The sequence below is a fragment of the Eptatretus burgeri genome, chromosome 2, assembly GCF_056783735.1.
Source record: "Eptatretus burgeri isolate ZD-2024b chromosome 2, Ebu_testis_v1, whole genome shotgun sequence".
Taxonomy (NCBI): domain Eukaryota; kingdom Metazoa; phylum Chordata; class Myxini; order Myxiniformes; family Myxinidae; genus Eptatretus; species Eptatretus burgeri.
This window is the reverse complement of record NC_140962.1, coordinates 71,537,063-71,558,928: the sequence shown is the minus strand read 5'-3', so window position 1 is coordinate 71,558,928 and position 21,866 is coordinate 71,537,063. Positions and strand designations below refer to the sequence as shown.

Here is a 21,866-nt window from a genome sequence, read left to right as displayed (position 1 = left end):
ATATATATATATATATATATATATATATATATATATATATATATATATATATATATATATATATATATATATATATATATATATATATATATATATATATATATATACCGGGCGTAGTGGCGTGCGCCTGTAATCCGGCGACTCGGAGGCTTGGGTTGGAGGATCGCTTGAGGACGGAGGCTCTGCACTGGGCAGGGTGTAGAGCAGCCCGGAATCATGGCGAAACCCAAATCCTGATCCCTGTGTCGTAAGAGGCGACCAGGGTTGCGTCAGGAAGGGCATCCGGCGTAAAACCTGTGCCAAATCAGTATGCGGATCATAACGGATGATCCGCTGTGGCGACCCCTAACGGGAGCAGCCGAAAGATGAACAACAACAACAATATATATATATATATATATCTCGGGTGTATAAAAATATAGTGTGGTAGATAAAAACATTAGAAAGGAAACTAGAGGGGGAGCACTCGGGAGAGTGCAAAACCTCCGCCGCCAATACTGCTGGGTCACTCAAGTGAACCTTTTATCTTATTCATTAAATATGATGTCAACAGTGCTGACAGTTATAGTTCTTTTCTCCAACATTTTTTTTTGGGGGGGGGGGGGGGGGTTGGAAATCACTTAAAACATGTAGAAATGCAAAAAAAGAAATCGAAATTTTGTTGAAAAAAAAGTTGCAAATTTTTTTTTCTCTACAATTTTTCTTTTTTGGGGGGGGGGGGGGGTTGGAAATGACTTAAAACATGGAGAAATGCAAAAAAAACTTTTCTCTAACAATTTTTTTTTGGGGGGGGGACCAAGTCCAAAATCTAATGACATGATCCTTGGACCATACCTAACCCCCCCACCAAGTTTCGTCGAAATCCGTCAAGGAGTTTTTCCGTAATACAAGAAAATTTAACAATTTCACGCTGACGCTCACGCCGGGGGTATCGCTATAGCTCTCTGTTCTTCAAACATGTGAGCTAAAAAGTGTAATTAAATTAAAACCCAGTGGCCACAGTTTGTGACTTAACAGAACAAACTTCAAGGCTTGAGAACAAACCTTTTCTCCCCCTGTTGTCTTATTTTCTTTTCTACACAGTCTCTGCTGCTTCTATCATACCTGGTGCGAAGTGGCTCCGAGCGTGTTGTGACCAGCACCAGAGAACACATCTTTGATCTACGCTCACTTGAACATTACCAATTTGTGGGTACGTAATTGTTATATTGTGGCTTTAACTTCTTTGTATTTAGATGTTAAAGTCAGTCTTGAGGGATTGTACTTGATGCCATGTCAAAATCCTGTTTCATTTACATTTTATACAGTACACCCAGACCCTGACATTCGTGGGTTCCGCATATTCGTGGTTGATATATATATATATATATATATATATATATATATATATATATATATATATATATATATATATATATATATATATATATATATATATATATATATATAATTTGAAACGTGCTCCTACATTCCCGGGAAATTGCCCCATGTATTCACGCACGACTTTCGCGGCGTTTTTAAAATTTTTGTTTTTCCTACGAGCCGCGAGCATAACACAGTTCTAAAACTTATCTTCCATGAGCCATGCACAAAGCTGGATGTATGTACAGTACAATACTGTACGTACGCAAAAAAATATTTTCCATGAGCTGTGAACGTGACCTGCTTCCTGCACGTGTATTGTAGCTTCACTGCATAAACATAGTTTCACGGGATGTCTCAGCAGTGTAACACGTCATTCCCCGTGACGCCATCCCCCGTGAGTTACAAAATGAAAACACTAACAGCATCTGTCGATGTATCCAGTAATTTCCAGGTCGCCACATACGGATTGTCAGGTCAGGTTAGATCTGTGACCTGCTACAGGTACCATGTAAACCTGTATTAACCTGTTCCATGGTCGGGTTGTCGGCGACTAAACCGTCTCCCCCACCAGGTTTTCTGGTGAGGACGGTGTTTGGATATGGACACCCAGCAGGATTAAAAACAAAACCTGTCAAAGGGCGGAGGAGCTCCTTGTGAGCCAACGGCCATCCAGATCTAGTACCCAACTGTGTCTGCGGACGTCCTCCTGCAGTTGGGTTACTTTTTATTAGGAGGTTGGTGGCAGGATTTGCACTCCGGCCACCGTAAAACCCTTCATTCCGCAAAACACAAAAACGCAAAAAAAATCTGAAAACCCACTCCGTGGGAGTACCTCCTGTACAGCTTCCCTACGCAGGGCAGCTCACCGGATGACGGGATTGGGGCAAAGCCTTCAGGACCCCAATCTTTGATGATAGGAGGGAAACCACGGGTTAACATCCCTGGGTCAGATTGCGGGAGAGTATGTCAGAGTATGTCGGAGTCTCTGTTGTCTGAGCTCAAGCATTTGGACATCGGTATTGCAGCACTCTCTGAGGTTCGGAGACCAGATTGCGGCGAGATAATGGTGGGTGGTTATACCTACCATTGGTCTGGTCGCTCTGATGGTAACCATACTCAAGGAGTTGCTGCAGCTGTGTCCAATAAGATGACCTCAATGATAATTGAGGTAACACCAGTCAACGAGTATATTATGGGACTCAGGATTCGTCACTCCTTAGGTGTCATTTCCCTGGTCTCTGTCTATGCTCCGACTGAGGCGAGTGACCTCACCGTGAAGGACACATTCTACGCCACGCTCGAGTCTGGTTGATCAGTGCCCCAGACGAGATACACTTCTAGTCTTGGGGGATTTCAATGCATCGACTGGAACTGATAGGGATGGTTATGAGACATGTGTTGGTCCCCATGGGTCAGGAACTATGAACCAGAATAGCACTAAGTTCCTTGACTTTGCAAGAAGTCATGGACTTAGGGTGGCTGGTTCATGGTTTCAGTGCCCACAAGCTCATCGCTGGACTTTGTATTCCAACGCTGGCGGTGTGGCAAAGGAGATTGACTGTCCTCATTGACGGTCGCTGGAGGATGATCCAGAACTGCAGGGTCTGCCGGAGTGCTCAGTTCCTCAATACTGACCACCGGCTTGTTGTAACAACTCTAAAGCTGCACCTTAAATCCTGGAGAATGGTACCATCTCGGCCTAGGCTGGATGTTGGCAATATCTCAACCTAGGCTGGATGTTGGCAACTGGATTTTAGGGAGGATGTCGGAAAGATCGAGCTGCGGTGCATCGTTTGGGAATGTCAAGATCTCGGACCTTGATTTTGCAGATGATGCAGTCATCTTTGCGGAGACTTTAGATATCCTTTTGGGGGCCCTCGAGGTGCTGAATGAGGAGTCGGAGCCGCTGTAATTACGGGTTTCTTGGGTCAAAACTAAGATCCAGGCTTTCAATGACATCTTGGATGCTGCTGTCCTGTTTGTGGTGAGGATGTTGAGGTCGTGGGGAGATTCACTTTCCTTGGCAGTGATATTCATGTCTCTGCTGGCTGTGAGTCAGAGGTCAATAGACGTCTGGGTCGGGCCTGGGGAGTCATGGATTCACTGGATCATGGGGTGTGGCGCTGTCGGTACCTGTGCGGGAGGACGAAAGTCTGAGTCTTCAGGTCCTTGGTTCTTCTAGTCTTGCTCTATGGATGCGAGACTTGGACTCTGACCAAGGATCTGAGACGGACACTTAATTCCTTTGGTACCAGGTCTCTTCGGAGAATCCTTGGCTATCGCTGGTCAGATTTTGTGTCCAACGAGCGGTTCCTGAGAGAGACTCGGATGAGATTTGTTACCTGCATGGTCCGTTAGCGTCAGTTGCGGCTGTATGGACATGTGTTTCGTTTTCCTGACGCTGATCCTGCTCACCAGATTCTCTCAGCGAGGGAGTCTCGTGAGTGGAGGAGGCCAATGGGCCGACCACGTGCCTCGTGGTTGCAGCAGGTTGACCAGCATCTCATGGAGATGGGGATGGGCCTGGCATCTGCCTGGGGGAAGGCCAGACGGAGGCCCCCGGAGTACCGGCGGAAAGTGGACGCAGCGACGCGCTGTTCTGGCACATGCTCCCATACCTGACCTGACATACGGACATTGCACAATGGAAACACTCAGCACATCTTGATGTATATCACCAGCTTGCTACAAACGGCACCATCTGAGCTATTGCATTTTAAAAACGCTCAGCATAATCTACCTGCAGATAGGAAAGATATCATGTCCTTTGAGTTAAAGAATGGAAACCTTCAGCATATCTATGAGTGTAATTAGCAGCTGGCTACATACGGACTAATTACACAATGACATCACTCACCACATCTATTATCAGCTGCTGAATACAGCATCACCCGTAAAAAAATCCCCCACAAACAATGTGCAGACTACTCACCGCATCCTGGATTGCTATCATTCTCGTCCCATTGCTCTGACCTGTGTATTGCCTCTCGCTCCGTTCGTTCGTTATTCGAAAATGGCTCCCAAGGATCGAGGAATACGTTCAGAAGGGTATGCCTCTAAGTGGACCACTGATACGGGAGAAGGCGTAGCTTCTGCACGACCATCTCTCTCTGGCGTGGGTGGTGTAAGCACGAGCACAGTGGGTACAAGCAGCACCTCCAGCCCATTTACAGCGAGCAGGGATGTTTCCATCGCTTCAAGGCACGATATAATTTGCACAACATCAAGCTCGTAGGGGAGCATGATTCCGCGGATCACGACACGGCTAAGGCATTCCCTGCAGAAATTGCGAGCCTCATCGAGGAGAAGGGGTACCTGCCAGAGCAGGTCTTTAATGCTGGTGAGATCGGCTTGTTTTGGAAAAAGATGCTGACCAGAACATTTCATCTCAGTGTGAGAGCAAATCAGCTGGTTTCAAGGCTGCAAAGGACCGGGTATCCCTTCTCCTTTGCGCAAACGCCGAAGCAGACTTCATGGTAAAGCCCATGATGCTCTACCGTTCCCAGAACCCACGTGCGCTGGAGAACAAAAACAAGCAGGCGCTGCCTGTGTACTGGAGGGCGAACAGGAAGGCGTGGGTGACGTCTGAACTTTTTATGGACTGGATCCATACCTGTTTCGTTCCTCAGGTCGAGAAATATCTGGCAGGAAAGAACCTTTCATTCAAGGTACTCCTGCTGCTTGATGACGCTCCTGGCCATTTCACGGACCTGAACGGCGCTCACCCGAATGTTGAGTTCATGCTCCTGCTGCTGAACATCACCTCCCTCATCCAGCCGCTCGACTAGGGGGTAATATCAACTTACTCGACTAGGGGGTAACATCATCATCATCATCATCATCATCATCATCATCATCATCATCATCTCCATCTCCATCTCCATCTCCATCTCCATCTCCATCCATCTCCATCTCCATCCATCTCCATCTCCATCCATCTCCATCTCCATCTCCATCCATCTCCATCTCCATCTCCATCCATCTCCATCTCCATCCATCTCCATCCATCTCCATCCATCTCCATCTCCATCCATCTCCATCTCCATCTCCATCCATCTCCATCCATCTCCATCCATCTCCATCTCCATCCATCTCCATCTCCATCCATATCCATCTCCATCCATCTCCATCTCCATCTCCATCTCCATCCATCTCCATCCATCTCCCTCCATCTCCATCCATCTCCATCTTCATCTCCATCTCCATCTCCATCTCCATCTCCATCTCCATCCATCTCCATCTCCATCTATCTCCATCTATCTCCATCTCCATCCATCTCCATCCATCTCCATCCATCTCCATCCATCTCCATCCATCTCCATCCATCCATCTCCATCCATCTCCATCCATCCATCTCCATCCATCCATCTCCATCCATCCATCTCCATCCATCCATCTCCATCCATCCATCTCCATCCATCTCCATCTCCATCTCCATCCATCTCCATCTCCATCTCCATCCATCTCCATCCATCTCCATCTCCATCCATCTCCATCTCCATCCATCTCCATCTCCATCTATCTCCATCTATCTCCATCTCCATCCATCTCCATCCATCTCCATCCATCTCCATCCATCTCCATCCATCTATCTCCATCCATCCATCTCCATCCATCCATCTCCATCCATCCATCTCCATCCATCCATCTCCATCCATCCATCTCCATCCATCTCCATCCATCTCCATCCATATCCATCCATATCCATCCATCTCCATCCATCTCCATCCATCTCCATCCATCTCCATCCATCTCCATCCATCTCCATCCATCTCCATCCATCTCCATCCATCTCCATCCATCTCCATCCATCTCCATCCATCTCCATCCATCTCCATCCATCTCCATCCATCTCCATCTCCATCCATCTCCATCTCCATCCATCTCCATCCATCTCCATCCATCTCCATCCATCTCCATCCATCTCCATCCATCTCCATCCATCTCCATCCATCTCCATCCATCTCCATCCATCTCCATCCATCTCCATCTCCATCCATCTCCATCCATCTCCATCTCCATCCATCTCCATCCATCTCCATCTCCATCCATATCCATCTCCATCCATCTCCATCCATCTCCATCCATATCCATCTCCATCCATCTCCATCCATCTCCATCCATCTCCATCCATCTCCATCCATCTCCATCCATCTCCATCCATCTCCATCCATCTCCATCCATCTCCATCCATCTCCATCCATCTCCATCCATCTCCATCCATCTCCATCTCCATATCCATCCATCTCCATCCATCTCCATCCATCTCCATCCATCTCCATCCATCTCCATCCATCTCCATCCATCTCCCTCCATCCATCTCCATTCATCTCCATCTCCATCTCCATCTCCATCTCCATCTCCATCTCCATCTCCATCTCCATCTCCATCTCCATCTCCATCTCCATCTCCATCTCCATCTCCATCTCCATATCCATATCTCTCCATCTATCTCCATCTCCATATCTATCTCCATCTCCATATCCATCTATCTCCATCTCCATCTCAATATCCATCTATCTCCATCTCCATCTCCATATCCATCTATCTCCATCTCCATCTCCATATCCATCTATCTCCATCTCCATCTCCATATCCATCTATCTCCATCTCCATCTCCATATCCATCTATCTCCATCTCCATCTCCATATCCATCTATCTCCATCTCCATATCCATCTATCTCCATCTCCATATCCATCTATCTCCATCTCCATATCCATCTATCTCCATCTCCATATCCATCTATCTCCATCTCCATATCCATCTATCTCCATCTCCATATCCATCTATCTCCATCTCCATATCCATCTATATCCATCTCCATATCCATCTCCATATCCATCTCCATATCCATCTCCATATCCATCTCCATCTCCATCCATATCCATCTCCATCTCCATCCATATCCATATCCATCTCCATCCATATCCATATCCATCCATATCCATCTCCATCCATCCATATCCATATCCATCCATATCCATCTCCATCCATCCATATCCATCCATATCCATATCCATCCATATCCATATCCATCCATATCCATATCCATCTCCATCCATATCCATATCCATCCATATCCATCTCCATCCATCCATATCCATATCCATCCATATCCATCTCCATCCATCCATATCCATATCCATCCATATCCATCTCCATCCATCCATATCCATCTCCATCCATCCATATCCATATCCATCCATATCCATCCATATCCATATCCATCTCCATCCATATCCATCTCCATCCATCTCCATCCATCTCCATCCATATCCATATCCATCCATATCCATCTCCATCCATATCCATCTCCATCCATCTCCATCCATCTCCATCCATATCCATCTCCATCCATCTCCATCCATCTCCATCCACATCCATCCATCCATCCATCATCATTTTGCAAAGTTACGTGTGCTGTGTTTGTTTAATAAATAAATAATTGAAACGGCACATGATGATGTTTTTTTCGTTTCGTAGTATTGTACAGTATTGTTCAGAGACTTTAAAAATCATTCTTCAATAAATTTGAAGCAGTACCTGGTGTTGTGTTTTTTTTTTTTAATTTGTAAGCATCTTTAATAAAACTGTAATCATGCATTCGTGGTCAAACATTTTACACTTTAAAAACTTTCCCCTTTGAACGAGGAACCGCCGCGAACCGATAACGTCATTCCCCTTGTCTCCATTGTAACAACTAGTACGGGCCCGTAGGAGCGGGCCCGTAGGTGCATGCCCGTAGGTGAGTGCCAGTATGTGCAGCCTCTCTCTCTCAAACCTTGAAAAGGCACATCCGTGGGTACCCAGCAATATTCCTGGCAAGTTTCAATCGTGCAAAATAAAAAAAAAAATATTAAATAAACATTAATTGTGATGTTATAGCACCGTGTCCTGTCATTGGTCAACAGATAAATGGCCGTAACTTGGGAACCGCTCGTCCGATTCATATCAAACCTTGAAAAGCACATCCGCGGGGCCCTGGCAATATTCCTGGCAAGTTTCAATCAGATCGGATCGTCGATCGTGCAAAAACAAAAAAGAGTAAAGAAATAAACATTAATTGTGGTCATTCGTGATGTCATAGCACCGTGTCTTGTCATTGGTCGACAGATAAAAGGCTGTAACTTGGGAACCGCTCGTCCGATCGATATCAAACCTCAAAAAGGCACATCCGCCGGTCCCCGGCAATATTCCTGGCAAGTTTCAATGAGATCGGACCGGCGGTCGTTGAGAAACGGCGGTCGCAGACAAACACACACAGACAGACAGACAGACAGACAGACACACACAGAGATTGCTGGAATTATAGATAGACTGGGGCGGGCCGGTAGGGGCGTGCCCGTAGGTGCGTGCCAGTATATGCAGCTTCGTGCCTGCAGTATCAGGTCCCCAGCATCAATTGTGACGTCATATAAAACGAAGAAGAAGAATTGTGACGGCCCCTCTCTCCCCCCTCCTCTCTCCCCCCTCCTCTCTCCCCCTCCTCTGTCCCCCTCCTCTGTCCCTCCCCTCTCTTGCCCCCCTCTCACCCCCTCTCTCGCCCTTCTCTCTCCCCCTCCTCTCTCCCTTTTCTTGTCCCCCCTCTCACCCCCTCTCTTGCCCTTCTCTCTCCCCCCTCCTCTCTCTCCCTCCCTTCTCTTGCCCCCCTCTCTCGCCCTTCTCTCTCCCTCTCCTCTTGCTCCCCCTCTCACCCCCCTCTCTCGCCCTTCTCTATCCCCCCTCTCTCCCTTCTCTCTCCCCCCTCCTCTCTCCCTTCTCTCTCCCCCTCTCTCTCCCCCTCTCTCTCTCACCCTTCTCTCTCCCTCCCCTCTCTTGCCACCCCCCTCTCGTCCCCTCTCACCCCTCCTCTCTCACCCCTCCTCTCTCTCCCCCTCCTCTCCCCCTCCTCTCCCCCCTCCTCTCCCCCTCCTCTCCCCCTCCTCTCTCTCCCCCTCTCTTGCCCCCTCTCTATACCCCCTAGTCTCGCCCTTCCTCTCTCCCCCCTCCTCTCTTGCCCCCACTCTCATCCCCCCCCCTCTCCCGTCCCCTTCTCTCGCAAATATTGGTCGACAAATAAATGGCCGTAACTTGGGAACCGCTCGTCCGATTAATATCAAACCTCGAAAAGGCACATCCGCGGGTCCCCAGCAATATTCTTGGCAAGTTTCAATCAGATCGGACCGTCAATCGTGCAAAAAAAACAACAAAAAAAAAACCCATTAATTGTGACGTCATTCGTGATGTCATAGCACGGTGTCTTGTCATTGGTCGACAGATAAATGGCCGTAACTTGGGAACCGCTTGTCCGATTAATATCAAACCTTGAAAGGGTACATCAGCGGGTCCCCAGCAATATTCCTGGCAAGTTTCAATCAGATCGGACCATCAATCGTGCAAAAGAAAAATAATAAGTAAATAAATAAATAAACATTAATTGTGATGTCATAGCACGGTGTCTTGTCATTGGTCGACAGATAAATGGCCGTAACTTGGGAACCGCTTGTCCGATTGATATCAAACCTTGAAAAGGCACATCAGCGGGTCCCCGGCAATATTCCTGGCAAGTTTCAATCCGATCGGATCGGTTATCGTCCGATTTGGGATTTGTCCGTCATTAATAATTTGGGAAAAAATTGGCATGATATGGTGAGAAGGTGGAACGACACTTTCAGCTGCCATTTATACACCTATTCAACACTGAAAAAGCAGTAAAATGTCCGTAACTTGGGAACCGCTTGTCCGATTGACATCAAACCTCGAAAAGGCACATCTGTGGGGCCCTGGCAATATTCCTGGCAAGTTTCAATGAGATCGGACCGGTGGTTGTTGAGAAATGGCGGTCGCAGACAGACACACACACACACACACACACACACACACACACACACACACACACACACACACACACACACACACACACACACACATTGCTGGAATTATAGATAGATGACAAAACACTCAGCGATTTTTTTTTTTTTTTTTTTTTTTTTTATTTTATTTTAATTTTATTATTTTTTTTTTTTTTCCCCCACACTCGTGGATTTTACGCCGACATTCGCAGATTTTACCCCGACATTTGCAGATTTTTTTTTTACCACGAGGGTCGTAAAATCCCTGGAACCTATCCCCACCCCCCATTTCCCATTGAAACAATGCCCCTACATTCGTGGTTTCAACATTCGCAGGGTTTTCCCAGAACATAGACCCTGCGAATGTAGGGGTCCTGGTGTACTTACCTTTTCACATTTTTGCTAATTGAAGCATTTAAAACCTCACCTTTCGAGCATGTATTTCACTTTTCTTTTTATGCCTCCACAGCCGAAGGTGCCGTAGGCTTATGTTTTCGGGTTGTTTGTCTGTGTGTCAACCAACGATTCCCACCCAAATTACGGGTGGATGCTGGATCTCTCACTCTTTTCCAACTCAGCGGGCACGTCAGTCATTAAAGACCCATGACCATAACAATATAAAAGCGTTTGTGAACATTCAGCTGTGGTATCATCATGGTGTTTTGCAATTGTAGGAAGATACTTGTGCAACAAGCTTTTTAACAAGTGAAGCACTTTGATATTTTATTCTATGTCTGTTCTCCTGTGAAGAGACTGCTGATGTTAGACATCACCGTACATACGACACAGATTATTCTGTTTTAATTTTATTTGATGCGAGAGAATTTTGATTAATTGCCAAAAAACAGTTTTGCTTGATTCCTTAATGTCGGATCACAATACATACCGGTCATCATCGCTGCAAAATATATTGTGATGTTCGATTCTATACCTTGTTTTATACCTTCAAATGTTTGTCCAACCCTCGAAAAAAAACAAAACCAGATGAGGGAGGAAAGGACAGGGGTGAGAACGTGAGACAGAGGGTACGGGATCTCTTGGTAATCGTCACGGATGATGAAGCATTGAGAGAGGAGCGGAAGACTGCACGGCGTGCTCAGTACAAGTATATCGGTGTGGCCGGTGCAACCTCCAGCACACCATACGGTGAGAATGGGTTCTTAGATTTTGATCAAATGGCAAAGTACAAAATGTATTGTTCTTTGTGATCGTATCAAGGTTTAGGCCATACAACTGAAACGCATCTCGTTCCTTTGTTTATAACAGTTTAGAAGGCGATGTAATTATTTTTTGTATGGATGCCTTGCAAACCCAAGCCTGATTATATTGATAGTAAATGGGGGAATTTGATGACCTGGTTGGATGCTTAACAGACTTGGTCTGGTGACAAAGGGAGAAAAGTTGAGCAATTTTGGTTTGAAGATTATTTCCTTTTCCTGCTGCTTCTCCACCAGTCCTGATACATACTCCATCTTGTAAAACAATTTTAGATGACCGCTATGGCCCCACACCTCGGAATCAATGGGATGAAGACTGGGTTTCTGGAGGAGGTATCGGGGGGACAGTGGCCATAACAGAAAAGTTGGGCGAACTTGGAGATCGTATCGGGTCAACCATTGATGATACCATTAACCGCTTTCGTCGACGAGAAAGGGATACAACGATGGAAAGGTGAGGGAGAAAAAGATGGCACTAAAATGGTGGTGCTTTGGGAGTTAGAGCATCAATAAAAGCCTCGTGACGTGAAAGTTGTCGTCTTCAAGGTTTTTGTTTGGTATTTTAAAGTGTAAGTTTTATGTAATTCCTAAGTGCGGCTGAAATGGTGGAGGTCTGGGATCCGCTAGGCCTTCAGAAGCTAGTCGTTACTTGATGCTCTCTTCTGCATTCTGGTGAACTCCAGACTACTAAATGGAGTTCAAAAATGTGATATTTGAGGTGGTAAGTTTAGTATTTTCTTCGGGTTTTATTATCCCCACGCTTTATGAAAAAAAAAGAAAAAAAGAAGCTGGGTGGTTGTAAACTGGTCTGTCTATTTCTGTCTTTCAAAAGGTCAATTCACAAAAAAAATGCAATTATTGGAACATTTTAAAATGAAACTTTGCATAGGAAAACAACATTGGGGGGTTGGAAAACAACATTGCATATGAAAACAACACATGAAATATGTAACAATTTTTAGGATTTGACCTCCAGTTCATGCCCTTGGGGGGGGGGGGCAGTGGAGGGCTTGGAGTCACAGGGGTCAAAATGAGGGAAAAATTTTAACTCAAAGTTTGGCTCTGGGTCATTCCTGGTGGAACTTTGCCATCTTTCAACTTTACTTCAAGTGGAAAGCGTGGGGATTTGCGATGGTGTACCATCGACTTCATTCCAGTTACCTCCGCCATCAAAGGTGGACAGAGATTGTTTTCACCCCTGTCTGTGAGCAGGATATCTCAAAAAAGCTTTGGGCGGATTCAGACGAAATGTTGGCGATAGGTTGGGTATGTGACAAGGACGAATTGATCATATATATATATATATATATATATATATATATATATATATATATATATATATATATATATATATATATATATATATATATATATATATGTATATATATGTAAAATAGTGATTCTTCCCCAGTCAGAGATGAGGCCAAAAACTATTTATTTATAACACGATATTGCAAAAAGTTGTGGACGTGTTATTCCAAAACTAGGTGGATGAGTTGGGTGGGTGTGTGACTTGACAATTCTTATGACAATCACTTCAATAGCACATCAAGATGTTTTTCAAATGTATTTGAAGGAGAATAATGCAGTGCTACTTTATGGCCATGATAAATTTGAGCATACTTGTGTGCAGCAAGTTTCAAACCAGAAACTATTCACCACAGTTAAAAATAAAACTAAGCTTATTATAGTACATATAATTGAGGTTACGGGATTTGCACATTATCCTTTTGACATACCAATCATGGAATGTTGAATCGAAAGTATGGAAAAATAAAGAAATAAATAACTTTCCAGAGGTATGGAAAAATATTTTCAACTACTTTGGGTTTGATGCCATGTGGTACTTTGACAAACTACAGCATCACGAACTATCACTAGTTCTGACAGCTTTTAAAGATGTCTGAAAAATGTCCATCTCCGAACACTGACGTAGAAGTACAGTACTGTATGACGGAGCAACAAACATGATGAAGGCAACGTTGCTTTTATGGGACGATGGTGTGTGATCCTCAAGCGTTACAGAAACTGAGATGTGTTGTATATGAATCGAATGTCACTGTGCCTCGGTCTGCACTCCCTATTATTTTTGTTTTTGTTGCACAATCAAAGAAGGCGTATCAAATTCACAAGTAGTCCCACTGAGCCGTTGGCTGGCCTTTAATGAGAATAGTTCTCTTCATTTGCACCCCATTCCAGTGACAGTGACGATGGCGAGGATCCTGCTACAGGAGGCAAAATAACAGGGATCAACAGTTACCAGGATGAAGACGATTATGCTGGCAATGCCAAGAAAAAGGGATCAAGACTGACGGGCTCGGTTACCACAAAAACGTCACCAACATTAGCAGGCCCCATTTCCACGGAAACCACAACCAAAACACCGGGCTCTGCCCGGCCAGATATGGATCCGAACTCGATGTGCACTGTCGGAGAGGAGACAGGAAACGATGAGGTCAGTAATATTGTCTGCTTCTGGATTTGTTAGAACAAGCTGAAGCTTCCTTCATAACTGGTTGTTCTTGGAAGCACATGGGCAGCACAATTATCTGCTTTTAATTTTCAGCACATCTGACAATGTTTTGTGGTCACATGAACCCTAACTCCAGCTAGGGTTCATGCGATTCTGATAATGTTGTTTCTTCTTTTTTTTTTCATGCGTATGCCCCCACCTGGCTGTTGGTTTGCCTAATCTCTGGAAGTGTGATTAATGCTGCATTTCCCCCATAGATTGGGGCAATAATTTTGAACTTTGCCAAATCATTGACACAATAGCCTGCTCTTTTCAGATGGTGTCTGCAGGATTTTCTGTGTAAATAAGTGAATGTCAGCAGCTGGGACAGCTGACTTGACTCCTCCTCCAAAGGGATGGCATCCTTTGAAGCAATGTCCAACCGGTGAATCGCAAGGATGGCAGTTTAACCCATTCCTCGATTTACGGAAATATATAAGCTCTTGAAAAGTTGTACATAAAGCGAAATGCCTTGTGTCGAACGTTATTTTCCGATTGACTTCCATTGTATAATTGGAGATGCGTTCCAGTGGGAAAATGTTTGGCCCCAAGACTAAATAAAGATGTTTTCCATCACATCACTTCTACGATGAGACAACTTGGTAGTGCTTAAAGGTGTAGTTGCTGGAGAACTTGCTTTTATTTTGTTATTCGCACATATTGTTCCCACTGTATACGTAGCAAGTCCTAATGCTTTCAGGATTTTTGCATCCAGGGTTACGTTACGGTCTCTGAATGTTGAAAAAGGGTGAAATCCTGCACAGTGCAATACTAAGAGTGATTAACACAAGCGATTGAAGCAAAACAAGCAAAGCTTGAGCAGCACGAAAAGGGTGGGAAACCAGTACAGGATGAAAAGCGCACACAAACAACCTGGAGTAGTTGGAAATGCATGATAAGACAAACGACAGACGTTCCATTGATCTCCCCCCACATTTATTTTTTATTTTAAATAATTTGGTAAACAAATTTTGTATATTGTCGCCGTACAATGAGGTATGTAAGCAGTTTGGTTGGAGAGCAAACTCCCTTCTCTGAGAGATCCTGTCAACTGTTACACTTCCATCAATCACAGGGGCATTAGGAGACACTGGACTATCAATGAGGGATGTGGGTATCTCACCTGGTGCCGCATGTGTAGCATGTGTTCATATAGCACCCCCAAATATCTCTCTCTACCTTTACCTCAACCTCTCTCCTGGCAAACCCTCCCATCTATTTTCTTAATAATCCTCTGGAAGAAGTTCACTCACTCAAACTTTTGGCTCTCTCTTGGGCAAACCACATTTCTGAGTTGGCCTCCAAAGCTAGCTGCCAACGGGGCATCCTCCATCATGCAAAGTCTTTCCTTGGCACACCTGAATTCTTATCCACCTACAAGGCCTTCATCTGCAGCTTGATGGAGAACTGCTATCCCCTCTGGGCTGACTCCCCTGCCTCACATCTTGCTCAGCTTGACTCTGTGGAAGCCATGGCCTTCAAAATGATTGTAATATCCAGCGATGAAGCAGAGTCTATGGGCCTATCACTTTGCTATCGCAGACAGGTCGTGGTGTCTATGTATTCTACCGCCTCCTTTCTGGTTTTGCGCCCTTTGCTTTTTCTGTGCTTCTCCCCCCCATGTTTCTGCAGGCCACATGTGGTCCACCATCAACCCTCTTTAGGTGAAACTACCAAAATCCAGGATCACCTACTCACTTCCACTCATTCATTCCTCTTTGTTCCTGCCTCTGAAGCCAAATTCCACTTGCAATTCAATCTCATTCTTCTCTCTAGGTCTTCAAGACAGCTGTTCAAAACCATCAGATTATCCCCAATTCAAAACCATGTTTTCTACCCTTGTTGGATCACCTACTCCCCTCGCCTCTCCCCACCCCCTCCCAAATTTCTAGTTTTCTTTCCTGAGAGATTACTTTTGTATCCATATTGTCCAACCCACACATCTTCCCCTACTCATTCTTATTGTTTGTATATCTCCATCTCTTTTGTCCCTCGGCCCTGTTGTTGGTCCCCCCTCTCTTTCTGCTGTTCCTTTTGTTCTGTTACGTCCTGATCCATTCTGTGTTATAGCTCTTCCACGAGCCTCGACTTTCTATAAGAAAGAAAACAGCAAGGTTTAGAATTGGGTTACTAGGTCTTTGTACTGCCCGGTGTGTGTGTTATTTTGTCTGCACTAAATGTCATGCATTTCATTGTACTATGGTTCTCTATCCTTTACAGATCGTATCGCACCACAAAGTTGTTCTCTGTTTGTACATATTTTGTCTCGGACATGTACCTGTTTTCTATGGTGGTGTTACTATTCTGTTGCCTATCCCCTCTATTATCAAGCTATTACATGAGCCTCCATCTTTGTTTTCGAAAAAGAAAAAGGTAGTGCCAATGCTCCTTGACTTTGTGTTGTGAGAGTTGAATGCTCACCTGGTGTGGTGTCTTTGTTGCTTCTGGAACATGTGATGCCTGGACCTTCTGGATAACATGCAACAAATGCTGATGAAGAATGGCTGACCCCTGGACGAGAATCATCTGGGCTGCATTTCTGGTGTACAATTGAGAATGGATGCATGAAGGGTTGTGATACGGTGTAAGGACAGGTGGCCTAAAGTGAAAGCAAGGACTTGCTGTTTTTATAAACTGGAATTTTTCATCTTGTAGTGTTCGGTGTTTGCTTACCACTGGCTTGTCTCACGGTCGTAAGGCGTTTATCAAGAGGTGGTTTTGGCCACTGCATGCAAGTTCTTTCCTTCCTCCCCACAACAAACCTGAATTGGAATGGAAAATCTATATGACTAGTGCCCTTACGAGTAATTGTGATGCAGGAGACCATTCGGCCCATGAAGGCCGTTCAATGGTTGTCAACCTATGGTCGTATGTGCTCTATCCTTTTAAAATGCTGAATGTTGAACAAAGAAGTAGCATGTACCATCTTTAAGTCTTTAGTATGACTCAGCTGGGGTTGAACTTCCGACCTCCCGAACTCTGAGCGGACGTTGTAACCATCACTTCACTCAGTCTGGTGAAATTTGCAAATATGCGACAATATTTCTGAGAAGAAGAGTGTGAACATTCCCGTTCACCCTAAGACATGATGGCCCAGAACAAAATGTTTAGAAAGATAAGAAAAGATAAAAAAAATGATAGCACTATTTCATAACATGTTTCTACATCATTATCGGTGGTAGGCTGGCAGGATGGCCTAGAGTACGCACATCCATCTTTAAGCTGTCTCACCTGGGTTTGAGTCCCGACCTGGTTCTAGATTGTCATCCCAGTGTTTTACAGGCAGGATGATTTCCTCAATGTGTGTGCCCGTTCCTCGGGATGGACGTCAACTTGGGTGTTTGCGACCAACATTAGTTGATGGACGTTAAAGAGATCTATTGGCCTCCTTCGCAAAGCATAGGCCAGTTAGCGTTGGCACCTTGGCCAAATTCCAAATTCCTCCATGGACCGCAGGCAGCAAGTGGTCTGGTCCACTTTGGAGGTGCCTTGACGTGAGTTTACACTGCTTGCTATCTCAGAGTGTGGTTTCTGCTTTGGCAGCAGCTTTTGCATGATAAACTAAATGACCAGGTGGTTCACACATTTCATTTGACTGGCCTTCTTTGGATACGAAGGGCAAGCAAAAGCACACGCACACGCACACGCACACACACATTTGCAAGTATGCTGGTGGTGTTGGGAGTATGTGATTGAGAATATTTTGAGTAAGGGGTGAAAGGTTAACAATGCTCCCATTTTTGCATACCTCACCTACATCATCATGGGTTATCTACATGTTACATATGCAAAACAGACAATTGGAAATTTTTGTGTTAATTGAGAAACGTGTCCTGTGATTTATAATATTTTTTTTTAAACCTGCTTTTGCTCGTTTAGTTCAGTGGACAAAAACATTGTGTGTGTGTGTGTGTGTGTGTGTGTGTGTGTGTGTGTGTGTGTGTGTGTGTGTGTGTGTGTGTGTGTGTGTGTTTTTTGCAAGAAGAGTTTTCCTTTAAAAGGTAGGATAAGTGATTTAATTGTTTGAAGTATTTTTGTTTTTTTTTGTGTGTTTTGTTGTGGATTTTACTTCATTCCATCATTATTACACAGCAGCAGAACAGTGACTGTTTTGGGACCTTCTCTCCTCCCCCCCCCCTTCTGACTTTGCAGGATTTGCTTATATCAAGCACTGCATATCAGATTAACTTAATTATATTGTTGCAATTTTTATCTTGCCAAAACGAAGTTTTTGCAAGATATGTTCGTCAGCTTGTGTTTTTTTTTATTTGTATTTTTTGTTTGTCTGTAATCACGTATAAAAAAATTCTGCAGAGCACAGTTATCATTGGAAATTTTTGTAACTTTGCATATCAGAGTCCTATAGAGGTTCCTTTCAGCGCATAAAATTTTGAAGGTCAAGGTCAAAGGTCAAGGTCACTTTATCGCAAATCAGGGGAGTCGACGAAACCCTTATTTATTGAGTAATTTTGATCGGATAGTTTTCAAACTTCATGGGAATATAGTTCATGGTCTGGCGCTCAGCTGATTAATTTTTGGTGGCGATTGGCCTTGACTTTCATGGTTTGCGCCTGAGGTCAAACATATTTGACCCCAAGGTCAAATTTTCAAGTTTTAGGAACCATATCGTGTAGTACCTCAAATTGAACACCTCGATGAGTGCTTTCGAGATATGTCAAGATTGAGACATTATGACGTCATTTGGTGACGTTATGAGGCAAACGCATATTTTTCATGGTTACTCTGTAGAACGATTCTCATCGGAATCTCTCGTAGGCAGATATTCCTCAAGGAGTCGCTCCTGATGGATAGCAGCTCTGTTCACCTCAGTGTGACCTTGAAGAAGTCACTCGTGGTCACCTTTTGGCAAGATACGGGTCACCCTGCGGGTGACGTTGGTTTATTTATTTTTTGGTGGGGTGAAGAATGAGGACTGCCACATAAACATGTGATGTACACCACATAGAAACGTAGCATTTGCCCACAGTGTTGATGGTTAGTGAAGATAGACTTGATGGAGTGTTGTCGACAAGGGAAGTTTAAATGAGATCGAATTATTAAACTAATCCCTTAAAATGTATTCATCATCAAATAGGCAAGTAATGGGATTCTTAGGGGCAATCAGCGTTTACACGTCAACATTTGTTTGGAAATTGGATCCAAAACAAAATCATCATCGGTGAAGCAAAGAGCTTTGATTTGAAGGATAGTGGAAAAGTACGTCGTCGTGACTACTACTCCGTGAGCATGTGTGTACATCGCCAAATTTGACAGTCTTATAACAGATGACTCATAATTTGGATGTGTCAGACTTGTGCCAGTTTGTGGATTCAGGACAGCCAACACTATCGGGAGAGCCTTTTAATTTTTACCTCCACCAACGAAGGTGGATGAGGTTATGCATTCATCCGTTTCTGTTTGTTTGTCTGTCTGTGAGCAGGATATCTCTAAATGTTATGGATGGATTCATATGAAATTTGGCTGTGTGTGTGTGTGTGTGTGTGTGTGTGTGTGTGTGTGTGTGTGTGTGTGTGTGTGTGTGTGTGTGTGTGTGTGTGTGTGTGTGTGTGTGTGAGTGTGTGTGTGTGTGTGTGTGTGTGTGTGTGTGTGTGTGTGTGAGAGACCTGCATTCAATCCCCAATTGGACTATAAAATGTCAGACCGCTGCCCCGCAAGAAGGGCATTGCATCAATGGGTGCGCCATTCGTCACAGGAATATTAAGCATGTCATGTCATTCAGAGCTTTATTAGCCCATCTGCCTTTGCAGCAGGAAAGGGGGTTTTGCGATGTTTGTGTCCTAATTTTTTTTTATCCATTTGAGCTTTTGTCATCAAATTTTCAACAAACTCTTATTATGAGAATATGGAGAACACTAATAATTCGGCCAAAATGTCAAAGGGCAAAGTCACAGTCTATAAATAGCGCTTATCAGAGGATTTACCATGAGCAGGGGCTACCCAGAGGGAGGGGAGGGGGTACCTGGTGTTGCTCATGAGGGGATGGGAGGAGAGGGGTGGGGATACTTGGCGCTGCCTGGCTGGGTGAGATTTTATTGGCGGTGGTTTCAGGACATGTTGGACATTGAAAAGCTATGGAGTTATGGCCTCATGGCGGTTACCTTTTGCCTGTGGGCCGGCAGCAACACTGCCTGACCCTCCATCCCAATATACACTTTATAATGGCCTCTGGTGACCTCAAAACCGCCTTCAAGGCCAACGTGTGGTAGCTTCAAACCTTTCCCAGACTCTGAAGTACCTACAACCAAAATTTGGGGCCTCTAGGTGATGAGGTTTGGTTGTGAAAGAATAACATACAAACGCACAAACAAACACAAATACTTGAAATATTTACAAGATTTGAGCTTCAGTCTATCTGTCGAGGCCATTTGAGATTTTGTCATCAAATTTTCAAGAAACCTTCGTTATGAGAATATGGAAAAGACTAATTAATAAAATTGACATAAAAATTTTTTAGCTGTTGTTTTCGTTGGGTTTGGTTGGAGTACAAAGCGAACGTGGATGGGCTTCGCATTTTGGGATGCTTTCTATGTTCGGCATCTTTTTGCGAAACCTTCCGTTTTCTGTTTAGCTCTTTTATTTCAATGAACACACTTGTAGAGTTATAGACCTAAATCTGATGCTTTTGCACATTGCTCCACCATAAAGAAGACCGAGTAATGTGATGCAAATTGACACTCAAAAAAGTGAGTCCTTTTCTAAGGGTGTCCTTTAAAAGAGTCACCTTCAATTCAAAGTGCTTCTACTTGTTTATTTTTAGATCCTCGTGGAGGATCTCTAAGTCTTACTCACGTTGTTGTTCTTGTGGACTTTTTTGTTTCACAGCCTTCAGTTTTCATCGAAACTTCCTGAAACTTGGCGTAAATATGTAAAAATACCCTGCGCAGACAGTAACCATCTCCGATTTAGAAAATTCCTCCGAGAAAAAAGTTACGACATCAAAATATCTCCGCTAATGGAAATCGCCTAAAAAATTATCTCAGAAAGTAGGCAAGCTTTTTAAATTCTGTTTGCGGGAATAGAACAGGGCATTAGCAGAGATTAATTACCGCACATATGATGCATCACTATGATGTCATCAATTTTTATGACGTCATTCCTATTTTTTTGACATTTTTTGATCCTCATGGAGGATCTCCAAGTCTTATCATCTTGTTGTTCTTCATCTTCTTCTTGTGGACTTTTTTGTTTCACAGCCTACAGTTTTCATCGAATCTTCGTGAAACTTACCATGTATATGCAGAAAGCCCACGCGCAGGCAGTAACCATCTCCAATTTTGGAAACTCTTCCTAGAAAAAAAGTTGACGTCATAAAATCACCGCTAATGGAAATCGCCTAAAATATTATCTCCGAAACTAGGCAAGCTGTTTGAATTTTGTTTGCGGGAATCAAGCCGGGCATTAGCACAGATAATTTATTGCAAACCTGATACATCACAATGACGTCATATTCGTTTTTATGACGTCATCATTAAGAGCACGAGGATCTTAGCTCATTTGAGCTTGTTTTTTTTAAGTTGGTTATTATTATTTTATCTTTGATATTGAAATTGCAGGATTACAACAACGTCATGAATAATGTTTGACTTTAAAAGCATAAACCTTTTTGAAAAAGCTCTAAAACCACTGGTTACAAAGCTAATCGTGAGTTGATGCTTTGTCATCATCAACCGTGATGTCAATTGTCTCCAGAGCATCATTTTATCCATACTAATTTGTGTGTTGTTTCTGTGCCTGACAACCAACTGTGCACAGGTCACTACTCTATCACAGGGTTGTTAGGTCAGGGTATGGCATGCAATGGCTTACTCTTTTTGAATGGTATCATGGGATCCTTAATGTCTACCAGCTACTGCCATTGATTGAGGCACCTGGCTTAATGTTCCTGTGAAGAATGGTGCACCCATTGATGCAATGCCCT

The 21,866-nt window shown here is 44.0% G+C and overlaps 1 protein-coding gene across 1 annotated transcript in view; it reads left to right on the top strand.

Moving 5' to 3' along the window:
* Positions 1-21,866, top strand: part of LOC147032283 (clathrin interactor 1-like) — a 66,792-nt gene that overhangs the window by 23,428 nt on the left and 21,498 nt on the right. The window contains exons 5-8 of the mRNA XM_085869739.1: positions 1,084-1,192; positions 11,183-11,344; positions 11,689-11,869; positions 13,615-13,870. Coding sequence (XP_085725865.1) covers positions 1,084-1,192; positions 11,183-11,344; positions 11,689-11,869; positions 13,615-13,870 — 708 coding nt within the window. The remainder of the gene's footprint in view (positions 1-1,083; positions 1,193-11,182; positions 11,345-11,688; positions 11,870-13,614; positions 13,871-21,866) is intronic.